At 47.9% G+C, this 25,324-nt stretch overlaps 1 protein-coding gene and 1 long non-coding RNA gene across 2 annotated transcripts in view; one reads left to right on the forward strand and one right to left on the reverse strand.

Moving 5' to 3' along the window:
* Positions 1-3,004: 3,004 nt before the first annotated feature.
* LOC120935265 lies at positions 3,005-4,017 on the reverse strand. The gene is made up of 4 exons (XR_005748387.1): positions 3,922-4,017; positions 3,675-3,796; positions 3,374-3,530; positions 3,005-3,146 (listed from the first exon to the last, which is right to left on the reverse strand). It is a non-coding gene; the product is annotated as an uncharacterized LOC120935265 (long non-coding RNA).
* Positions 4,018-5,865: 1,848 nt separating this feature from the next.
* Positions 5,866-25,324, forward strand: part of IFT172 (intraflagellar transport 172) — a 105,507-nt gene continuing 86,048 nt past the window's right edge. The window contains exons 1-5 of the mRNA XM_040347993.1: positions 5,866-6,041; positions 10,064-10,207; positions 12,856-12,968; positions 17,185-17,224; positions 24,153-24,218. Of these exons, the coding sequence (XP_040203927.1) occupies positions 5,874-6,041; positions 10,064-10,207; positions 12,856-12,968; positions 17,185-17,224; positions 24,153-24,218 (531 nt within the window). The 5' untranslated portion in view covers positions 5,866-5,873. The remainder of the gene's footprint in view (positions 6,042-10,063; positions 10,208-12,855; positions 12,969-17,184; positions 17,225-24,152; positions 24,219-25,324) is intronic.

Below are 25,324 nucleotides of genomic sequence, written 5' to 3' on the forward strand. Positions count from 1 at the left end.
TTTGTGTGGCCACCATTATTTTCCAGCACTGCCTTAACCCTCTTGGGCATGGAGGTCACCAGAGCTTCACAGGTTGCCACTGGAGTCCTCTTCCACTCCTCCATGATGACATCACAGAGCTGGTGGATGTTGGACCTTGCGCTCCTCCACCTTCTGTTTGAGGACGCCCCACAGATGATCAATAGGGTTTAGGTCTGGAGACATGCTTGGCCAGCCCATCACCTTTACCCTCAGCTTCTTTAGGAAGGGAGCGGTCGTCTTGGAGGTGTGTTCGGGGTCGTTATCATGTTGGAATACTTCCCTGCGGTCCAGTCTCTGAAGGGAGGGGATCATACTCTGCTTCAGTATGCAGAGGCGTTGCTAGGGGGGTGCGGGCCGCACCGGGTGACACCCACTAGAGGGGTGACACCATCCCGATTTAAAAAAAAAAAAAAAATTGTTTTTCTTTTTTTTTTTAGCTGACATGTGCGGGGGGGGGCGGCCCCCCGCGACTGCAGCGATGAGCGCCACGGAATTGGAGCGCCGAGCACCGCGGTACAAGAGGAGGGGGGGTTGCGGGGTGACACCGCAGCACCATCCATCCCCTCCTCTCACAGCCACGGGCTGTTAGCGGTGCTCGGCAGTCGGCACACAGGCACAGCCCCCTCCTCTCTGTTTGTGTGTACAGAGGGGGAGGGGCAGAGGGGACCTTCTGTCCATGTGCCGTGGCGCTGCCTGCGATGATCTGAGGTACTGAATGGGAAGGGGGGGTGTTTGCACCTGGGGGATTTCACTGAAGGGGGGGTGTTTGCACTGAGGGGGGGTTGTACTAAGGGGGTGTTTGCACTGAGGGGGTTTTCACTAAGGGGGGTTTGCACTGGGGGGTTGTACTAAGGGGGGGGGGTTTGCACTGGGGGGGTTTGCACTGGGGGGGTTGCACCAAGGGGGTTTGCACTGAGGGGGGGTGTCTGCACTGAGGGGGTGTCTGCACTGAAGGGGGTCTGTGTAACATGCAGGGGTCCAGAGGTGCAGGTGGCTGTGTAATGTAAAAGGGGTGCAGTGATGCAGGGTGCTGTGTAATGTAAAGGGGTCCAGAGGTGCAGGGTGCTGTGTAATGTAAAAGGGTCCAGAGGTGCAGGGTGCTGTGTAATGTAAAGGGGTGCAGAGGGCTGTGTAGTGTAAAAGGGTCCAGAGGTGAAGGGGTCTGTGAGATGTAAAGGGGTCCAGTGATGCAGGGTACTGTGTAATTTTAAAGGGGTCCAGTGATGCAGGGGGCTGTGTAATGTAAAGGGGTCCAGAGGTGCAGGGGGCTGTGTAATGTAAAGGGGTCCAGTGATGCAGGGTACTGTGTAATTTTAAAGGGGTCCAGTGATGCAGGGGGCTGTGTAATGTAAAGGGGTCCAGAGGTGCAGGGGGCTGTGTAATGTAAAGGGGTCCAGTGATGCAGGGGGCTGTTTAATGTAAAGGGGTCCAGTGATGCAGGGGGCTGTGTAATGTAAAGGGGTCCAGAGGTGCAGTTGTGGAGAGAGGTACACAGTAGTAACAAAAAGATATTGAAGGATGCAGAGGTATGCAGGGGGCACAGTGGGGTGTTTTTACATTTTAACGTGGGGGGGTGCCAGATATTGGATCTGCCCGGGTGCCAAATGCTCTAGGTACGCCCCTGGCCTATAGGATGTGAATTCCGGTCCTGGAGAAAGAGAGGTGGGGGGAGGGGACAAAGAAAAATGGAGAGAAAGAAGGAGGTATAGAACGAACAAGAAAGATGGATAGGGAGAGAGAGAAAAGGGGAAGAAAGGAGAACAGAGAGCAAACAGTAGGGTAAAAAATATTTGAAAAATTTTATTGGGGGGGGGGGGGGGGTGACACCATATTTTACCGCACCGGGTGACACCAACCCTAGTGACGCCACTGTCAGTATGTCACAGTACATGTTGGCATTCATGGTCCCCTCAATGATCTGTAGCTCCCCAGTGCCGGCAGCACTCATGCAGCCCCAGACCATGACACTCCCACCACCATGCTTGTAGGAAAGACACACTTGTCTTTGTCCTCCTCACCTGGTTGCCGCCACACATGCCTGACACCATCTGACACCAAATACGTTTATCTTGGTCTCATCAGACCACAGGACATGGTTCCAGTAATCCATGTCCTTAGTCTGCTTGTCTTCAGTGTCCTGTTATACCGCTGTATGGTCTTGGCCACTGTGCTGCAGTTCAGTTTCAGAGTCTTGGTAATCTTCTTATAGTCTAGGCCATCTTTATGTAGAGACACAATTCTTATTTTCAGATCCTCAGAGAGTTCTTTGCCATGAGGTGCCATGTTGTACTTCCAGTGACCAATATGAGAGAGTGAGAGCGATAACACCAAATGTAACACACCTCCTCCCCATTCACACCTGAGACCTTGTAACACTAACGAGTCACATGACATCAGGGAGGGAAAATGGCCAATTGGGCCCAATTTGGACATTTTCACTTAGGGGTGTACTCACTTTTGTTGCCAGCGGTTTAGACATTAATGGCTGTGTGTTGAGTTATTTTGAGGGGACAGCAAATGTACACTGTTATACAAGCTGTACTCTCACTACACAACATTGTAGCAAAGTGTAATTTCTTCAGTGTTGTCACATGAAAAGATACAAGAAAATATTTACAAAAATGTGACCCCTCTTTACCTCTTTTATACACCTCTTATTATTATTATTATTATTATTATATAATTTATATACACCTCTTATTATTATTATTATTATTATTATTATATAATTTATATACACCTCTTATTATTTTTATTATTGTTATTATTATTATTATTATTATTATTATTATTATTATATAAATATGTAAATGAAGCACGGATACTCAAATCACTGAACACCACATCCCGATATAAACAGAAAACAAGAAATGCGGGAAAGGGTGACAAACCCTGGGATTTTAAAGGTGTTAATATTGGAAAATTCAATCCAAAACAATGAAATAAATATAAAAATAATAATTTATTCAAACATATAAATTGGTTTTTAAATAACACAGAATATCAAACAAGACATGGATGGTCTCATAGGTGATGTTAGCGACTAAAACAGTAGCAGAGGAACCTGTTGGAGGAGGCCCGACATGTTTCGCTCGATTGAGCTTTATCAAGGGCAGTGCAACAAGCTACAAAATAGAAAAAAGAGAGAAAAACAAAATAAGGCATTGTGAATATTGCCAAAAACAACAACAACAGTCTGAAAAGTACAGACCGCTGGTGTTGCAGTACAAAATGATCTATATTTATACATAAATGATATTTGGGGGATAAACATTTGTAATAGAGTAGTTCATGAAAATACAAAGGTCACATAAACTAGTTGTACAGTGAAAGAGACCAGGAGCACACTTACCCGTCCAGGTCCAAGAACATCCAATCACAATTAAAATCAGCTGTATGCCATTAAATCAAACTGTGAAAAAGGATTCCACAGTATATGTGCCGAATCTAGCAAGCATCCCAAAGGAGAGCCACACCAGCCAGTCAGTCCAAGTGGGGTTTACACAATGCTATAGTAAAAAAGGTAAACAATAATAAATAATGGGAGAGTACACCCACCAAAGAAAATTCTGGGGGGTAAAATCTCAAGCAATAAGGTTAAAAATAAAAGTTTCTATATACAGCTGTATCCATATATAAGCATATGTAAATACCTTGGATAGGCAGTTGGATCGGATCAAAAGAAGGGACTAGCAAAATTGCGTCCAGCACAGGAAGAGTTAAACAACCAGTTAGCATTGATCAGTTGGAGAGAAACCTCTAACAACGCTGGTTGCTAATAAAAAAAACATATAAGAAGACATATAATCACTAATGGTGTCAATATAAACACCCAATGCAGCAATAGTAGGATATCAAAAAAAGCTGTAGAATAAAACAAGGAAAAAGAGAGAAACAAACCTGTTTGAAGAGGTTGAAATCACATGCCTGAGAAATCATAAGGCAGAGACAGCCTGAAGCTCTGACATTTCAGAGCCATGGTAAGAGCAAACATAATTGACCTTTAAATACCCCCCAGCTGTGATGCAAAGCTGCTGGGGGTGGGCCTGAATCAAAAGTGTGTCCAATGACAAAATGGGCTGGGCAGGGAGATCCAAGGTGGCCGCTGCCCTTGATAAAGCTCAATCGAGCGAAACATGTCGGGCCTCCTCCAACAGGTTCCTCTGCTACTGTTTTAGTCATTATTATTATATAATTTATAAACACCTCGTATTCTTATTATTTATACACTTATTATTATTATTATTATTATTATTATTATTATTATTATTATTATTATTTATATAAACCTTTTATTATTATTATTATTATTATTATTATTATTATTATTATTATTATTATTTATATAAACCTTTTATTATTATTATTATTATTATTATTATTATTATTATTATTATTATATAATTTATATGCACCTATTAATATTATTATTATATAATTTATATACACCTTTTACTATTATAATTATTATTATTATATAATTTATATACACCTTTTATTATTATTATTATTATCATTTTTATTATATAATATATATATACACCTCTTATTATTATTATTATTATATCATTTATTTACACCTCTTATTATTATTATTATTATTATTATTATATAATTTATATACACCTCTTATTATTATTATTATTATTATTATTATTATTGTTATTATTATTATATAATTTATATACACCTCTTAATAATAATAATAATAATAATAAGAGGTGTATATAAATTATATAATAAAAATAATAATAATAATAATAATAAGAGGTGTATATCAATTATATAATAATAATAATAATAATAAGAGGTGTATATAAATTATATAATAATAATAAGAGGTGTATATATATTATATAATAAAAATGATAATAATAATAATAATAATAATAATAAAAGGTGTATATAAATTATATAATAATAATAATATTAATAGGTGTATATAAATTATATAATAATAATAATATTAATAGGTGCATATAAATTATATAATAATAATAATAATAATAATAAAAGGTTTATATAAATTATATAATAATAATAATAATAATAATAATAATAATATTATTATATAATTTATATACACCTCTTATTATTATTATTATATCATTTATAAACACCTCGTATTATTATTATTTATACACCTCTTATTATTATTATATCATTTATATACACCTTTTTTTTATTATTATTATTGTTATTATATCATTTTTAATACACCTTTTATTATTATTATTATTATTATTATTATTATTATTATTATATAATTCATATACACCTTTTATTATTATTATTATTATTATTATTATTATTATATAATTTATATACACCTATTATTATTATTATATAATTCATATACACCTTTTATTATTATTATTATTATTATTATTATTTTTATTATATAATTTATATACACTTCTTATTATTATTATATAATTTATATACAACTCTTTAAACTCTTATTTATTCTTTTTATACATGATACATATTTTATATATTTTTTTTATATTGATTTATTTGATATGTATACAGGAGAAGGAGGTGTGAGGTGGGTATGGAGGAGGTGTGAGGCGGATGGGGAGGGGGTGTGAGGTGGGTATGGAGGGGGGGGGTGAGGTAGGTATAGAGGAGGTGTGAGGTGGGTATAGAGGAAGTGTGAGGTAAGTAGTCCCCCGTGATGTTACTTTTCTACACACAGATCACGCTCTAGTCTCTATGGATACCCCGCACTCCGCCCCCTTTTGTGTATCTCTCTCTCTTTGCCTTCACATGTCGGCGCAAGCGCGGTGTATGGTAGAGGCAGTGGGGACGCGCACTGTACGGGCTCGTACACACAGTGGAGGCCCTTGCCGATGACGTCCTTCCGTACAGCGTCCGTAGTCCGCCGTCACCCCGGCAACCACAAGCTGCGAGGATACCTGCTAGAGCCCAACATCACCCGAACATCACCCGAACACCGCCCGTACTACAGAGAGGACACAATGCAGCTGAAACATATGAAGACCCTCCTAACTCCACAGGTGCCACCCGAACCGGGTCACTACACAGGGCAGGGGGAGGGGGGGGGGTTGGGATGATAGGGGTATAAATGGGGGGGATGTGGGGTGTGTAGCCCTCTTGTGTGGTGTGATTGGGAGTAGTAGAACTAGTGTACCCAGCATATAACATTATCCATAGGTAGAGTCCAGTTTCAGGGGCCCCTGAGGAGGACACAGGGGCCCCTGCTGATCTCGTCTTCAGGTCTCCGTCACCAAAACAGACATTTTGGTGACGGAGACCTGAAGACGAGATCAGCAGTGATCCTCGGGCCGTTGTCCAACCAGCCTGGAACGGAGCTTCTCACCAGCAGGAACTGAAGCTCAGAGTCCGCTTATCTACTCTGCTTCTTAGTCCCTCACTAGTAGATTATAATATTCTCTTCCTGTCCGGGTGAAAATACGAGGTGTGAAGGAAACGACGCCTGTGTGCGGAAAAAATGAGTGACAGGAATGTGGGGGCAACGGATTCACATCAAACTTGGTGCCGAAAGTGCGGCTGAAACTTTAGCGCTGTTACAACAGGCGTATGGCGACCGTTCCTTGAAGAAATCAGGGGCCAGATTCAGCATTGAATTACGCCGGCGTATCTATAGATACGCCACGTAAATTCAAAGCTGCGCCGGCGTATCTTTTTTTCTGTATTCAGAAAGCAAGATACGCCGACGTTAGCCTAAGATCCGACTGGCGTAAGTCTCTTACGCCGTCGTATCTTAGGGTGCATATTTACGCTGGCCGCTAGGTGGCGCTTCCGTCGTATTCGGCGTAGAATATGCAAATGACCTAGATACGCCGATTCACAAATTTACGTACGCCCGGCGCTATATTTTTACGTCGTTTACGTTAGGCTTTTTCGGCATAAGGTTACTCCTGCTATTAGGAGACGCGCGCAATGTTAAGTATGGCCGTCGTTCCCGCGGCGAAATTTGAATTTTTTTACGTCGTTTGCGTAAGTCGTTCGCGAATAGGGCTGGACGTAATTTATGTTCACGTTGAAACCAATGACGTCTTTGCGGCGTACTTTGGAGCAATGCACACTGGGAAATTCCACGGACGGCGCATGCGCCGTTCGGGAAAAATGTCAATCACGTCGGGTCACCAAGAATTAGCATAAAACACGCCCCCTCATCCACATTTGAATTACGCGCGCTTACGCCGGCCCCATTTACGCTACGCCACCGTAACTTAGAAGGCAAGTGCTTAGTGAATACAGCACTTGCCTCTAACTTACGGCGGCGTAGCGTAAATACGATACGCTGCGCCGCCGTAACTATGCGCGCCCCTACCTGAATCTAGCCCCAGGTGTTCTTGACCGGCTTAGGCGGTTGGGACGATGACCGCGCTGACGTACGAGGTGGGTGGCCAAAAACACAAAGGACGGGCGCAAATATGGACAAAGCGGGAACCCTCGCACGATTAGATGGAAGACTGAGGCTCCATTCACACCTGGGCATTCTGGAATCGCGGTAAAACGGCGAACACTTTTGCGATGCCAATTTCACTTCTTAATGGCACCCCAATCGCGATTAGATTTTGCCATGCGATTCCAGAATAGCGGCAAAACGCTGGACGCTTTTGTAATGCCAATACTGCTTAATGGCACCCCAATCGCGATTCGATTTTGCCATGCGATTTCAGAATAGCGGCAAAACGCTGGACTGCAATGCCAATACTGCTTAATGGCACCCCAATCGCAAGTCAATTTTGTCATGCAATTCCAGAATAGCGGCAAAACGACGGACGCTTTTTGCGATACCAATACTCCTTAATGGCACCCCAATCGTGATTCGTTTTTGCCATGCGATTCCGCAATAGCGGCAAAATCACGGATGCTTTTGCAATGCCAATACTGCTTAATGGCGCTTCAAGCGTGATTCGATTTTGCCATGCAAATCCAGAATAGCGGCAAAACGATTGATGCTTTTGCAATGCGAATACTGCTTGATGGCACCCCAATCGCGATTCAATTTTGCCATGCGAATCCAGAATCGAAAATCGCGGCAATACACAGGACTCTTTTGCGAGGCCATTACTTCTTAATAGCACCCCAATCCTGCTGCGATTTTTTATTTTATTTTTTTCTCCCCTGGGATAAATCGCACTGCAATAACGACAAACTGCAACGCGCGAAGATTGTTGCCCAAAAGACGCTCCTGCTCCTTTTTGAGCGACAAGCTTTGCGATTTTTGCCACAACTTCAGCGTGATTTATCGCGCCAAAAACGCACCGCGATTGGGGTGCCATTAAAGTATTTGCATTGCAAAAGCGCCCCGTGTTTTGCCGCGATTCTGGAATCGTGGGTAGAATCGCCCATTTCTGCCCGTGATTCCAGAATGCCCAGGTGTAAATGGGTCCTCGGTCTTCCATCTGAACGTACAAGGGTTTCCACTCTGTCCACATTTGCACCTATCCTTTATGTTATTGGCCACCCACTACATTCGTCATAGCGGGCATCTTGCCAACCGTGATTGGGGTGCCATTAAAGTATTTGCATTGCAAAAGCGCCCCGTGTTTTGCCACGATTCTGGAATCGCCCATTTCTGCCCGTGATTCCAGAATGCCCAGGTGTAAATGGGTCCTCGGTCTTCCATCTGAACGTACGAGGGTTTCCACTCTGTCCACATTTGCACCTATCCTTTATGTTATTGGCCACCCACTACATGCATCATAGCGGGCATCTTACCAACCGTGATTGGGGTGACATTAAAGTATTTGCATTGCAAAAGAGCCCCGTGTTTTGCCGCGATTCTGGAATCGTGGGCAGAATCGCCCATTTCTGCCCGTGATTCCAGAATGCCCAGGTGTAAATGGGTCCTCGGTCTTCCATCTGAACGTACGAGGGTTTCCACTCTGTCCACATTTGCACCTATCCTTTACGTTATTGGCCACCCACTACATGCGTCATAGCGGGCATCTTGCCAACTGTGATTGGGGTGCCATTAAAGTATTTGCATTGCAAAAGCGCCCTGTGTTTTGACGAGATTCTGGAATCGTGGTCAGAATCGCCCATTTCATGCCCAGGTGTAAATGGGTCCTCGGTCTTCCATCTGAACGTACAAGGGTTTCCACTCTGTCCACATTTGCACCTATCCTTTACGTTATTGGCCACCCACTACATTCGTCATAGCGGGCATCTTACCAACCGTGATTTTTTTTTGCGCGGTAAATCGCACTGCAAACTGCCACCTGAACCGGGTGCCCACACAGGGTGGGGGGGTGGGGATGATAGGGGTATAAATCGGGGGAGGTTGGGGTGTGTAGCCCTCTTGTGTGGGGGGGATTGTGAGGGTAATTGGGAGTAGTAGAACTAGTGTACTCAACATATATATTATCCATAAGTAGAGTCCAGTTTCAGGGGCCCCTGAGGAGGACTCGGCATCTGTTTTGGGGTCAGGGATCAGCAGTGATGAGGAGATCCTCCGGCCACTGTCCAACCAGCCTGGAACGGAGCTTCTCACCAGCAGGAACCGTGGTGTGAGCCACAGGGATCTGGAGCAACGGATTCATGGAGCCTGAGTATGCATATGACGGCAGAAGAATTGAACCTGAACAGGGAAACGGCGCAGCAGATTCTAACGGAGAACTTGGGAACGAGAAAGATTTCCACAAAGATGGCTCCTCAAATCTTGACAGAAAATCATAAAGAATATCATCTTCACATTTCCTCCCATCGTGGGAAGAATGCCGAGGGGTTGGATTGGGTCTTTGCCAGTACCTCGTACAACAGCAACTCCATGGATAGGATATCTGGCCCAGTTCTCTTCCTGGAAAATCCCCATTACAAAGATTTTAAGGTCCTCTAATCTGGGGTTTCTGACCCAGCTAGCAGGGACAGGAAGTCATGTACATAAAAAAAAATACCTCTATGACAATATGCACAGCCACTTACTGTTACAGACAGTAGAGGGCAGTAGATCCCTACAGGTGTGTCAGTCAGGGTAGGTGTGGGGTGTCATGCAGGGTATGTGGGGGTGTCGTCCAGCGTGTGATCAGGTGATCTCTTTCAGGAAGGAGCGGCGAAGGTGACGTGCATGGCGTGGTCACAGAACAACACGCGGTTTGCGGTGTGTACGGTGGACAGGGTGGTTCTCCTGTATGATGAACAGGGAGAAAGAAGAGACAAGTTCAGCACAAAACCTGCCGATTCCAAGGTGAGCTCCTCATCATGTGACCTCCGCTATACAGGGATCTGATTGGCTGTTCTGGGGGTTGGGTGTTGCTCATCAACATTGTTTTCTAGAACCCCCCCCTCCCTGCATATATAGTGCCCTGAAAAAGTATTCCCACCCCTTGCAATTTTCCACATTTTGTCTTGTTGCTACCATAAACGTAATTACCAATTGCCTTCAGAAGTCACCTAATTAGTAAATGGAGTCCATCTGTGTGTAATTTAATCTCAGTATAAATACAGCTGTTCTGTGAAGCCCTCAGAGGTTTATTAGAGATTCTTGGTGAACAAACAGCATCATGAAGGCCAAGGAACACACCAGACAGGTCAGGGATAAAGTTGTGGAGAAGTATAAAGCAGGTTTAGGTTATAAACAAATATCCCAAGCTTTGAACATCTCACAGAGCTCTGTTCAATCCATCATCCGAAAATGGAAAGAGTATGGCACAACTGCAAACCTACCAAGACATGGCCGTCCACCTAAACTGACCGGGCCAGGCAAGGAGAGCATTCATCAGCAGTGGCAGCTGGTGCTCAAAATTTTTGGGGGGGCGCAAACGAAAAAAAAAAAACAATTGCAGCCTCACTGGGCCCATCAAATGCAGCCACTGGGCCCATCAAATGCAGCCACTGTGCCATCAATTGTCACCACTGTGCCATCAAACGCAGCCACTGTGCCATCAATTGTCACCACTGTGCCATGCCATTAAAGGCAGCCACTGTGCCATGCCATCAAACGCAGTCACTGTGCTATCAATTGTCACCACTGTGCCATGCCATCAAACGCAGCCACTGTGCCATCAATTGTCACCACTGTGCCATGCCATCAAACGCAGCCACTGTGCCAATTGTCGCCACTGTGCCCGTTGTTGCCACTGTGCCCTTTAATTGTCGCCACTGTGCCAATTGATGCCACTGTACCCTTTAATTGTCGCCACTGTGCTTATTGTCGCCACTGTGCCCATTGATGCCACTGTGCCCATTGTCGCCACTGTGCCCTTTAATTGTCGCCACTGTGGCAATTGATGCCACTGTACCCTTTAATTGTCGCCACTGTACCCAATGTCGCCACTGTGCCAATTGATGCCACTGTACCCTTTAATTGTCGCCACCGTGCCCATTGTCGCCACTGTGCCCATTGTCGCCACTGTGCCCTGTAAAATTTGCCTCCCCCCCTGCCTAGCACTTACCTTTCTGGGGTCAGCCATCCTCCTTCCATGTCCCTCGATGACGCTTCAGTCAATCAGGTTACCGGTAACCAGAACCGGTGAACCTGATTGGCTGAGACGCCTGTCAGTCTTATCTAAGGAACGCACCCCCCGTACGTCCCTTAGATACGTCCCTTAGATAAGTTTCCGGAAGCCGTCTACAGCCTGAGGGCTGTACTCGGAAAGCCTATCAGAGCCACTTCCACACAGCCAACCAGCTGCCGTTATTCTGGTGGCCGGTGCTCACCATCCGGCCATCTGAATAGTGGGCGGCAGCTGCAACAATAACATAGATTCGTGCAATGCATGAATCTATGTTATTGTAATCAGTGGCGGTGCGGAGCCAGAGGGGGCGGCGCCCCCTATAGACGCACCGTCACTGTTCATCAGAGAAGCAGCCAAAAGGCCCATGGTAACTCTGGAGGAGCTGCAGAGATCCACAGCTCAGGAGGGAGAATCTGTCCACAGGACAACTATTAGTCGTGCTCTCCACAGATCTGCCGTTTATGGAAGAGTGACAAGAAGGAAGACATTGTAGAAAGAAAGACATAAGAAGTCCTGTTTGCAGTTTGTGAGAAGGCATGTGGGGGAGGGGACACAGCAAACATGTGGAAGAAGGTGCTCTGGTCACATGAGACCAAAATTTTACTTTTTGTCCTAAAATCAAAACGCTATGTGTGGCGAAAACCTAGCACTGCACATCACCCTGAACACACCATCCCCACTGTGAAACATGGTGGTGGCAGTATCCTGTGGTGGGGATGCTTTTCTTCAGCAGGGACAGGGAAGCTGGTCAGAGTTGATGGGAAGATGAATGGAGCCAAATACAGGGCAATCTTAGAAGAAAACCTGTTAGTCTACAAAAGACTTGAGACCGGGGGGAGGTTCACCTTCCAGCAGGACAACGACCCTAAACATACAGCCAGAGATACAATGGAATGGTTTACATCAAAGCATCTTCATGTGTTAGAATGGCCCAGTCACAGTCCAGACCTAAATCACATTGAGAATCTGTGGCAAGACTTGAAAATTGCTGATCACAGACGCTCTCCATCCAATCTGACAGAGCCTGAGATATTTTACAAAGAAGGATGGGGAGAATTGTTTTCACATATTTATTTGTAAAAAAAAATTCAAAACCATTTATCATTTTCCTTCCACTTCACAATTCTGTGCCACTTTGTGTTGGTTTATCACAGAAAATCCCAATAAAATACATTTACGTTTTTGGTTGTAACCTGAGAAAATGTGGAGAATCTCAGGGGGTATGAATACTTTTTCAAGGCACTGTACTGTATAGGTAACATAGCACTCTATCTGGTCCACCTGGGAGGTGCAGTGCCAGAAAATGTTCTTGTAATGGTCATTGTACGAGCGTTCCTCCTCTAAACTCATTTCCATCTCTTTTCTGATTGGTCCATAGTACGGAAAGAAGAGCTATTTGGTGAAAGGCATGGCATTTTCCCCCGACTCCACCAAGATTGCTATTGGACAGACAGACAACATTGTCTATGTGTACAAGATCGGCGAGGATTGGTGAGTGACCCATGTCCCTGTCATTCAGTCCCCATCACCTTCACTTCCTTCTCTACTGGGGAAATCCCCCCCTCTGTCCCTATCTCTTCCCTTCCTCCTCTACTGGGCAAATCCCCCCTCTGTCCCTATCTCTTCCCTTCCTCCTCTACTGGGCAAATCCCCCCTCTGTCCCTATCTCTTCCCTTCCTCCTCTACTGGGGAAATCCCCCCTCTGTCCCTATCTCTTCCCTTCCTCCTCTACTGGGGAAATCCCCCCTCTGTCCCTATCTCTTCCCTTCCTCCTCTACTGGGGAAATCCCCCCTCTGTCCCTATCTCTTCCCTTCCCTTCCTCCTCTACTGGGCAAATCCCCCCTCTGTCCCTATCTCTTCCCTTCCTCCTCTACTGGGGAAATCCCCCCTCTGTCCCTATCTCTTCCCTTCCTCCTCTACTGGGGAAATCCCCCCTCTGTCCCTATCTCTTCCCTTCCTCCTCTACTGGGGAAATCCCCCCTCTGTCCCTATCTCTTCCCTTCCTCCTCTACTGGGGAAATCCCCCCCTCTGTCCCTATCTCTTCCCTTCCTCCTCTACTGGGCAAATCCCCCCTCTGTCCCTATCTCTTCCCTTCCTCCTCTACTGGGGAAATCCCCCCTCTGTCCCTATCTCTTCCCTTCCTCCTCTACTGGGGAAATCCCCCCTCTGTCCCTATCTCTTCCCTTCCTCCTCTACTGGGGAAATCCCCCCTCTGTCCCTATCTCTTCCCTTCCCTTCCTCCTCTACTGGGCAAATCCCCCCTCTGTCCCTATCTCTTCCCTTCCTCCTCTACTGGGGAAATCCCCCCTCTGTCCCTATCTCTTCCCTTCCTCCTCTACTGGGGAAATCCCCCCTCTGTCCCTATCTCTTCCCTTCCTCCTCTACTGGGGAAATCCCCCCTCTGTCCCTATCTCTTCCCTTCCTCCTCTACTGGGGAATCCCCCCCTCTGTCCCTATCTCTTCCCTTCCTCCTCTACTGGGCAAATCCCCCCTCTGTCCCTATCTCTTCCCTTCCTCCTCTACTGGGGAAATCCCCCCTCTGTCCCTATCTCTTCCCTTCCTCCTCTACTGGGGAAATCCCCCCTCTGTCCCTATCTCTTCCCTTCCTCCTCTACTGGGGAAATCCCCCCTCTGTCCCTATCTCTTCCTTCCCTTCCTCCTCTACTGGGCAAATCCCCCCTCTGTCCCTATCTCTTCCCTTCCTCCTCTACTGGGGAAATCCCCCCTCTGTCCCTATCTCTTCCCTTCCTCCTCTACTGGGGAAATCCCCCCTCTGTCCCTATCTCTTCCCTTCCTCCTCTACTGGGAAATCCCCCCTCTGTCCCTATCTCTTCCCTTCCTCCTCTACTGGGGAAATCCCCCCTCTGTCCCTATCTCTTCCCTTCCTCCTCTACTGGGGAAATCCCCCCTCTGTCCCTATCTCTTCCCTTCCTCCTCTACTGGGGAAATCCCCCCTCTGTCCCTATCTCTTCCCTTCCTCCTCTACTGGGGAAATCCCCCCTCTGTCCCTATCTCTTCCCTTCCTCCTCTACTGGGGAAATCCCCCCTCTGTCCCTATCTCTTCCCTTCCTCCTCTACTGGGGAAATCCCCCCTCTGTCCCTATCTCTTCCCTTCCTCCTCTACTGGGGAAATCCCCCCTCTGTCCCTATCTCTTCCCTTCCTCCTCTACTGGGGAAATCCCCCCTCTGTCCCTATCTCTTCCCTTCCTCCTCTACTGGGCAAATCCCCCCTCTGTCCCTATCTCTTCCCTTCCTCCTCTACTGGGGAAATCCCCCCTCTGTCCCTATCTCTTCCCTTCCCTTCCTCCTCTACTGGGGAAATCCCCCCTCTGTCCCTATCTCTTCCCTTCCTCCTCTACTGGGGAAATCCCCCCTCTGTCCCTATCTCTTCCCTTCCTCCTCTACTGGGGAAATCCCCCCTCTGTCCCTATCTCTTCCCTTCCTCCTCTACTGGGGAAATCCCCCCTCTGTCCCTATCTCTTCCCTTCCTCCTCTACTGGGGAAATCCCCCCTCTGTCCCTATCTCTTCCCTTCCTCCTCTACTGGGCAAATCCCCCCTCTGTCCCTATCTCTTCCCTTCCTCCTCTACTGGGGAAATCCCCCCTCTGTCCCTATCTCTTCCCTTCCCTTCCTCCTCTACTGGGGAAATCCCCCCTCTGTCCCTATCTCTTCCCTTCCTCCTCTACTGGGGAAATCCCCCCTCTGTCCCTATCTCTTCCCTTCCTCCTCTACTGGGGAAATCCTTGCTTGTCTCTCACCATGTCCCTTACATTTCTTGCCAAATCTGTCCCTATCCCTGCCCTCTCTATTCATCTCTTCACCTATCCCTACCTTTTTGTTCTTCTCCCCTCCTATCCCTGCCCTCCCATGCCTATCTCTGCCCCTCTCCTATAACCAACACCCCTCTCTGTCCTTCTCCATGCCTTTAATACCTTCTCTGTCCCTCTCCACTTCTAAACCTATGCTTCTCTTCCTACCTCCACCTCTTTCTATCCTTCTCCCCTCCTATCCCCATCTCGCTCTGAACCTCTCCCCTCCTTTTTCAACCCCTTTCTTCTCCTGCCCTCCTATCTCCATCCCGCTCTCTTCCTTCTTCCCTCCTATCTCCATCCCGCTCTCTTCCTTCTTCCCTCCTATCTCCATCCCGCTCTCTTCCTTCTTCCCTCCTATCTCCATCCCGCTCTCTTCCTCTCCCCTCCTATCTCTGTCCCGCTCTCTTCCTTCTTCCCTCCTATCTCCATCCCGCTCTCTTCCTTCTTCCCTCCTATCTCCATCCCGCTCTCTTCCTCTCCCCTCCTATCTCTGTCCCGCTCTCTTCCTCTCCCCTCCTATCTCTGTCCCGCTCTCTTCCTCTCCCCTCCTATCTCTGTCCCGCTCTCTTCCTCTCCCCTCCTATCTCTGTCCCGCTCTCTTCCTCTCCCCTCCTATCCCGCTTCCTTCCTTTCCCCGCCTATCCCCATCCCGCTCACTTCTTTTCTCCTCCTATCCCCATCTCACTCTCTTCCTCTCCCCTCCTATCCCAATCCCTCTCTCTTCCTTTCCCCGCCTATCCCCATCCCGCTCTCTTCCTTTCCCCGCCTATCCCCATCCCTCTCTCTTCCTTTCCCCGCCTATCCCCATCCCGCTCTCTTCCTTTCCCCGCCTATCCCCATCCCGATCTCTTCCTTTCCCCGCCTATCCCCATCCCGCTCTCTTCCTTTCCCCGCCTATCCCCATCCCGCTCTCTTCCTTTCCCCGCCTATCCCCATCCCGCTCTCTTCCTTTCCCCGCCTATCCCCATCTAGCTCTCTTCTTTTCCCTGCCTATCCCCATCCCACTCTCTTCCTTTTCCCATCCTGTTCTCTTCCCCCTCCTATCCCCATCCCGCTCTCTTCCTTTCCCCACCTATCCCCATCCCGCTCTCTTCCTATCCCCATCTTGCTCTGTTCCTTTCTTCTCCTATCCCCATCCCTCTCTTCCTCTCTCTTCACTGAATCTCTTACCTTCTATTCCTACTCCTCTCTCTGACCCTCTCACCAGTAGTGTCTAAAGGAGTGATGAAAGCTGTTTCTTGCCTCAGGACCAATAATAAAGAAAAAATACTGGTAGGACATGAGCTACAGGGGGCGAGGAAGGTTTGGGCAATCCCTGGACATATTATTTCTTATTTCATAGGAGACTTAGTGGATGTGTCACTCCTAGCCAGGCTATTATTAGTGATCTATTGCAGCCTGCCTGACAGCATCCCCCTGTAGCCCTCTATTGGTGGCACTGGCAGCGCCACTGCTTTGTTGATGCCATCGCTGACAAGACACATCACTGCAGACAGCAGCTAGCTGAGGGCAGCTCATACTCAGTATGGTGGTCATGTGCTGCTTCTCCTCACTCTCCATACCGGGGAATCCTCCACACACACAACCCAACTCATCCAAGCCACTGCACGCCCTCATCTGTCCTGCCAGCCTGCACTAGTGTCATGCCCACCATCATTCAAACAGGAGATGTCACGTGACAGTTGTTCATGTTGCACTTTATGGAGAGTGAATAGAAGGGCCCCCCTGGTGACTTGATATGGCCCGGTATGGGAGTAATGCCTGTTTTTCTTGTATCAGTGATCCTGCTCTTAATATTAAGAGTCCGGTGGACATATGTCGTTCACGTGACACTCTAAACAATCTTAATTTCTGCATGCAAGTAATATACTCTTTCTTGTCTCTTGTTTGTAGGGGAGATAAAAAAGTCATCTGCAATAAATTCATTCAGACGGTAAGTATACACGTTTCCCATAAACTGACACCCCCTTCCTATACCGCAAAGGAAAGAGTAGGATGGGTGTCACAGTGCTGGAGGTGGGGGAGAGCATTAGACCAATTACCACTATTTTTAAAGGACCCCTCATACTAGAGAGGAAAGGGTCCCCTTCATGGTGGGGTGGTTATCGCAATACCAAAGGTGGGAGGGAGCCATAGATCAGGCCTTGTTGTCACCTCTAGTACATATTGGGGGCTGTTTATAAAGGACACCCCTTATACTGGAGAAGAAAGGGTCTCCCTCCCAGGTAGGATAGTTGTACTATGGCTGGAGGTGGGAAGGAGCCTTAGGCTAGGCTTTGTTGTCACCTCTAGTACATATTGGGGGCTGTTAATAAAGGACCCCCTTATACTGGAGAGGAAAGGGCCCCCCTTCATGGTGGGATGGTTGTCACAGTACCAAAGGTGGGAGGGAGCCATATATCAGGCCCTGTTGTCACTTCTAGTACATATTGGGGGCTGTTTATAAAGGACCCCCCTTATACTGGAGAAGAAAGGGTCCCCCTCCCAGGTGGGATGGTTGTGACAAAGCTGGAGGTGGGAGGGAGCCATAGATCAGGCCTTGTTGGTACATATTGGGGGCTGTTTATAGAGGACCGCCTTATACTGGAGAGGAAAGGGGCCCCCTTCATGGTGGGATGGTTGTCACCGTACCAAAGGTGGGAAGGAACATTAGATCAGGCTTTGTTGTCACCTCTAGTACATAATGGGGGCAGTTTATAAACCCCCCACCTTATACTGGAGAAGAAAGGGTCCCCCTCCCAGGTGGGATGGTTGTGCCATGGCTGGAGGTGGGAAGGAGCCTCAGACCAGGACTTGTTGTCACCTCTAGTACATATTGGGGGCAAAAATTCCATCCATATTCATCTATATCGTGGTATAATTTTTGTTTTTGGGGGGGGGGGGGATTGTCCAATCAAGGGCAGTGCATGCTGGGAAAGGTCAGTCACTAAAGATGTGCAATCCTCCAGCGGCACTTGGCACTACTAGGTGGTAAAGAAGACCAATCTCATCCTTTTTTTAAGGTTTTTATTATATTTTTAGGGGGAGGCAGAATAATGCCCGTGAGGCAGTCCTCACATACACCCAGCAACTCATGTTTATAGGATTTTTTTTTCACCTTGCACAGGTCCAGAAAATTAATATCAATGGTTTGGTATTGCTGACAGCTATTTTATCTTAGAAAAATTCCTAAAACATGGCCTGTTGGAGGTGCACGGAGACTGAGGATGGGAATAACTACCCTTAGAGCAGTGGTCATCAACCCCGTCCTCAGGGCCCACTAACAGGCCAGGTTTGCAAGATAACTGAAATGCATGACAGGTGATATCATTTGCTGCTCAGTGATTGCAGTATTCTAGTCTGCATCTCCCCAAGGTAATACATAAAACCTGGCCCGTTAGTGGGCCCTGAGGACAGGGTTGATGACCACTGCCTTACAGGGCTATCTTAATGAGAGGGCACACCTGGGCACTGCCCAGGGGCCCCATCTGCATGGGGGGCCCCTACCCTTTCCCCAAAGCAGCTGGTCCTTGAGCCCGGCTGTCCCTCTACACCCTACATATCCCCCCAGCACTCTGACCCCTCTACACCCCAGATATCCCCCCAGCACTCTGACCCCTCTACACCCCAGATATCCCCCCAGCACTCTGACCCCTCTACACCCCAGATATCCCCCCAGCACTCTGCCCCCTCTACACCCCAGATATCCCCCCAGCACTCTGACCCCTCTACACCCTACATATCCCCCCAGCACGCTGACCCCTCTACACCCCAGATATCCCCCCAGCACTCTGACCCCTCTACACCCTACATATCCCCCCAGCACTCTGACCCCTCTACACCCCAGATATCCCCCCAGCACTCTGACCCCTCTACACCCTACATATCCCCCCAGCACTCTGACCCCTCTACACCCCAGATATCCCCCCAGCAGTCTGACCCCTCTACACCCTACATATCCCCCAGCACTCTGACCCCTCTACTCCCCAGATATCCCCCCAGCACTCTGACCCCTCTACTCCCCAGATATCCCCCCAGCACTCTGACCCCTCTACACCCCAGATATCCCCCCAGCACTCTGATCCTTCTACATCCCAGATATCCCCCCAGCACCCTGACCCCTCTACACCCCCAGATATCTCCCCAGCACTCTGACCCCTCTACACCCCAGATATCCCCCCAGCCCTCTGACCCCTCTACACCCCAGATATCCCCCCAGTACTCTGACCCCTCTACACCCCAGATATCCCCCCAGCACTCTGACCCCTCTACACACCAGATATCCCCCCCAGTACTCTGACCCCTCTACACCCTACATATCCCCCCAGCACTCTGACCCCTCTACTCCCCAGATATCCCCCCAGCACTCTGACCCCTCTACACCCCAGATATCCCCCCAGCACTCTGACCCCTCTACACCCTACATATCCCCCCAGCACTCTGACCCCTCTACACACCAGATATCCCCCCCAGCACTCTGACCCCTCTACACCCCAGATATCCCCCCAGCACTCTGACCCCTCTACACCCCCAGATATCTCCCCAGCACTCTGACCCCTCTACACCCCAGATATCCCCCCAGCACTCTGACCCCTCTACACCCCAGATATCACCTCAGCACTCTGACCCCTCTACACCCTACATATCCCCCCAGCACTCTGACCCCTCTACATATCCCCCCAGCACTCTGACCTCTCTACACCCCAGATATCCCCCCAGCACTCTGACCCCTCTACACCCCAGATATCCCCCCAGCACTCTGACCCCTCTACACCCTAGATATCCCCTACCTACTTGATTTCTGTTTAACTGCACGGTCTCCATTGTAGGGGCCCCAGAGCATTACTTTGCCCAGGGGCCCATGATGCTCTTAAGACGGCCCTGCTGCCTTAGGGTCATCAACCCTGTCCTCAGGGCCCATGGAGGGGGTCACACTGTGGGTCAGCCGGTTGGCTGTACCTGTTGCACCTGGGGGTTCCAAGTGGAAGTTAGGGGGAAAATGACCCTAATGGTGAAGTTTCTTAGTAGTTAGAGGTAAAAATAGATCCTGGGCAGTGCCAAGACCCAAAACCTGAGGGAAGAGTATAGAAAATGGAAAGATGAAAGAAGATCGTGTCGGAAAAGGAGACAATGGACGGCGGATAGGAAGGGAGGAATATCAGGAAGTGAGAGGGGTAATATAGGGAAGGGATGATAGGTGTAGGGCGGGGTTCTCAACCACCTGATCATGGTTATCATCTGGGCCACGCCCTCCATCTTTCCAGACCTCAAGCCAGCTGCAGATCCCCTAAGACCCCTTTCACACTGAGGCAGTTTGCAGGCGCTATTGCGCTAAAAATAGCGCGTGCAAACCGACCCTAAACAGCAGCTGCTGTTTCTCCAGTGTGAAAGCCTGAGGGCTTTCACACTGGAGCGGTGCGCTAGCAGGACCTCTCCAAAAGTCCTGCTAGTAGCATCTTTGGAGCGGTGTGTTTACCGCTCCTTCCAATTGAAAGCAATGAGAAACCGCGGCTATACCGCCGGCAATGTGCCTCTGTTAACCCTTTTTTGCCTGCTAGCGGGGGTTAAAACCGCACCGCTAGTGGCCGAATACCGCTGCAATTCCGACGGTATAGCGCCGCTATACTGCCGCCGCACCTCTCGCCCCAGTGTGAAAGGGGCCTAACCTGTCATATTGCCTACCGTTTCCCTTTAGGGCCAGTTCACACCATGCAGTCCAGTGCGTTTTCTTTCTGCATTAAAAATTCACTGGACAGTACATACTATGGGCTACAATGGCCTGGTTCACACCTGTGCGGTCAGCTGCATTTTTTTCTGCACAGAACTGTACTGGAATGCAGCAAAACACATCAAAAATGCACCGGAACAGATCTAAATGCATAAAAACGCATTGCAAGAAAACGAAAAAAACTTTGCATTCAGAAACACATCTGGAATGCGTTTCTGTGGTGTGAACTGGCCCTAAGTGCCACCTAGCCTCTTATTATGAGCCACAGTGCCCCCAGCCACCCGAAAGTCCCTTCAGAGTCCCTAGCCTCCTAGAAAGCCCTCTTGCTCCCTCTAAAACAGGGCTCTCAAACTGGCGGCCCTCCAGCTGTTGCGAAACTACAAGTCCCATGAGGCATTGTAAGGCTGACAGTCACAGGCATGGTGGGACTTGTCGTTTTGCAACAGCTGGAGGGCCGCCAGTTGCCCCTAGCTCTAGAAACATCCCCCACAGTTGCCCCTAGCTCTAGGAACATCCCCCACAGTTGCCCCTAGCTCCAGAAACATCCCCCACAGTTGCCCCTAGCTCTAGAAACATCCCCCACAGTTGCCCCTAGCTCCAGAAACATCTCCCACAGTTGCCCCTAGCTCCAGAAACATCCCCCACAGTTGCCCCTAGCTCTAGGAACATCCCCCACAGTTGCCCCTAGCTCTAGGAACATCCCCCACAGTTGCCCCTAGCTCTAGAAACATCCCCTACAGTTGCCCTTAGCTCTAGAAACATCCCCCACAGTTGCCCCTAGCTCTAGAAACATCCCCTACAGTTGCCCCTAGCTCCAGAAACATCCCCCACAGTTGCCCCTAGCTCCAGAAACATCCCCCACAGTTGCACCTGATCAGGCCTTCTGCAGAGTCCCCTAAACCCTTCCAGAACTGCCATACATATTTAGTATTCCCATACTTTTTATTGTGTAAGAACTTATTTTTTTTTACAGTTGGTGCATGGAGGGTTTTGGAAGAAATTACGGGCCCTGGTCCCAGTAAGGTCGGGAAACACTGATGTAGAGAAATGGTAGGGGGTAGATGAGTCTCAAGCTAGGGTATCAATCAGCCACCCCCCCCTGGGAGGTTCCCAGCTGTGCTAGTGAGGGTCCCCCCGGCTTGGAAATTCTGCAAGGTTGGAAAGAAGAGGAAGAGGAAGGGGTCAGGTGTCCAAATCTGAAATGAAGGTACTATATCCATTACTGTTAACAGGGGACATCAAATGTGAAAGCATGTGGGAGCTGCACACTGGGATGTTATCATATTCTAGTCCAGTGATGGGGAACCTTGGCACCCCACAGGTACGCCACACTGTTCAAGCCTTCTGACAGTGAGGGGGGGGGGGTCCCTAAACCCTGACCTGGAGGTCTCCTCAGTCCATGGCCAGTGTATAGGACCGTTCTACTCACTTATAAAGCCGCTGTGACCATTTCTTCCATAGTGTCGATCTATTCTTAACATCACTGTGACTATTTAATTCACCAGTTGGAGACGTGTGTTCCTATCTAGGACATATTCAGCCTCTCTGGGGTACATGAAAGTAGTCTATCTATTCTTAGTATATCAGATGCAGCAGTTTCCTCAGTTCCCTCGGGTGCCGTAGGCAGATTAGCAATAAAGGTCTGCATATGGCTATTATCCTGCACTATTGTACAACCGACAATACCAGGTTATTAGGGGGAGCAAACGCCCCCACAGTGTACTAACCTGCTAGTATAATCATAAATATAGAGAGTAAGAACACCACATACAACCAAAGCTTTTACAAGAATATTTTAAAAACCGTATTATCGTGAGAGCTTTCTCAGTATGTGGAGCACTTACTGTATATATTTATAGTGACTGCTGGAGTCAGATTACATTACATACATAGGGATAGGGGGCCAGATTCTCGTACAACTGCGGGGGCGTAACGTATCTCCTTTACGTTACACCGCCGCAAGTTTTACGGGCAAGTGCTTGATTCACAAAGCACTTGCCTGTAAACTTGCGGCGGCGTAGCGTAAAGTTCACCGGCGCAAGCCCACCTAATTCAAATGATCCATGTAGGGGGCGTGGATCATTTAAATTAGGCGTGTTCCCGCGCCAATCGTACTGCGCATGCTATGTCTCTAATTTTCCCGCCGTGCATTGCGTGAAATTACGTCGCAAGTACGTCATTGGTTTCGACGTTAACGTAAATGGCGTCCAGCGCCATTCACGGACGACTTACGCAAACGACGTGAAATTTTCAAATTGCGACGCGGGAACGACGGCCATACTTAACATTGAGTATGCCACCTAGGGGGCATGTTTATCTTTACGCCGCGTAACTCTCAGGCCCCATACACACGAGAGGATTTATCCGCAGATACGGTCCAGCGGACCGTATCCGCGGATAAATCCTCTCGAGGATTTCAGAGGATTTCTCTGCGATGGCGTGTACACACCATCGCATTGAAATCCGCGCTGAAATCCTCTGGCGATGACGTGTCGCGCCGTCGCCGCTATTATGACGCGGCGACGGGCGCGACACTGTCATAAAAGGAATTCCACGCATGCGTCAAATCATTACGACGCGTGCGGGGAATCCCTTTGGACGGATGGATCCGGTAAGTCTGTACAGACGAGCGGATCCATCCGTTGGAATGGATTTCAGCAGATGGATATGTTGTGCAGCACAGCATATATTCGATCTGCTGAAATCCATCCCAGAGGAGATTTCTCCGCGGAAACAGATCCGCTGGCGTGTACACACCATAGGATCTATCCGCAGAAACCCATTTGCTGGGATTTATCTGCGGATGGATTCTATCGTGTGTACGGGGCCTTACGGTTACAGAATTCTGTGTTTACAAGTGACTGTGGTGAGCAGGCACCAAAGGGTCTGAGCCAAAGGTGGTGGAACTGAGTTCCCCCTGAAAAAAAGCCGTGTGTGTGTGTATATGTATATGTGTGTATATATATAATATATCACACACACACACATAGTAAAAAAATAAATACATACATATACACACAATAAAATAAAATTATATATTAAAAACATTTATGTAGATATATCATTTTTTTTTATATATTTATACATTTTCTATATAATTTCTCTAATATTTCTGCTCTCATCTATGTTCTCCATATCTCCTTGTTCACCGCAGAGCGCGGTCACCTGCCTCCTCTGGCCTCTGGAGAACGTCATCGTCTACGGACTGGCGGAAGGAAAGGTACGTTCACTTCTCAGGAGCCGTATTTATGTAGTCAGTATATTGCCAGCATGTTCCACGGACAGGAATAAAGAGATTTACTGAAACTGGGGCACTCAGAATCTGGTACAGCTGTACATGGTAACCAATCGGCTTCTAACTTCAGCTTGTTCGATTTAAGCTTTGACAATAAAACCTGGAAGCTGATTGGTTTCTGTGCAGAGGTGCACCAGATTTTGCGCTCTCCAGGTTTTGGTAAATCAACCCAATTGTCCTATCCATTGCTCTACATCCTTGTTTGCGCTGTACCTTTTTTTTTCTTTTTTTTTTTTCTTAAAGGTAACTTTATTGTTTACAGAGAAACAGAGATGATACAAACTTAAATAAACAATGCTCATCTGAAAATGACGACCAGCATATATTTAAAATGTCCATTCAATATACTCGTAACTGCTGTGAGCTAGGCCGCTGATAGGGGGGGGGGACCACCAGTCCTCCTGTAGGGGGCCCGGGCACACTGGGGGGCCCTAACAGCAGGGGGAATTAGTGTGGTTTGGTGGAGGAGCAGTTACAGAAGGATGCTCTGTGTAGCTCTCTGCAGCAGCTGAAAGCCAGTTTCTACCCCTCCTGCCGGCTTTCAGCTGCTGCAGGGAGAGATGCATTCCTGTAATTGCTTACAGACAGTGGGGGAGATTCAGAAAGAGATACGACGGCGTATCTCCTGATCCGCCGTCGTATCTCTGAGATCCGACGGTCTGATCTATGCGACTGATTCATAAGAATCATTTACACATAGATCTCCCTTAGATCCGACAGGTGTAAGTGACTTACAGCGTCGGATCTTAGGCTGCAATCTCCCGCCGGCCGCTAGGTGACGCTTCGGTTTTTTACGCGACAAATATGCAAATTCCGATTTCCGCCGATTCAGAAACGAACGCCCGCTTGTCGCTTTTTTTTTTTTTTACGTCGTTTGCGTTCGGCTTTTTCCAGCGTATAGTTACCCCTGCTATATGCGGCGTATCCAATGTTAAGTATGGCCGTCGTTCCCGCGCCGAGTTTTGAATTTTTACGTCGTTTGCGTAAGTCGGTCGCGAATACGGATGGACGTAATTTACGTTCACGCCGAA

Source organism: Rana temporaria, chromosome 4 (genome assembly GCF_905171775.1).
Source record: "Rana temporaria chromosome 4, aRanTem1.1, whole genome shotgun sequence".
Taxonomy (NCBI): Eukaryota; Metazoa; Chordata; class Amphibia; order Anura; family Ranidae; genus Rana; species Rana temporaria.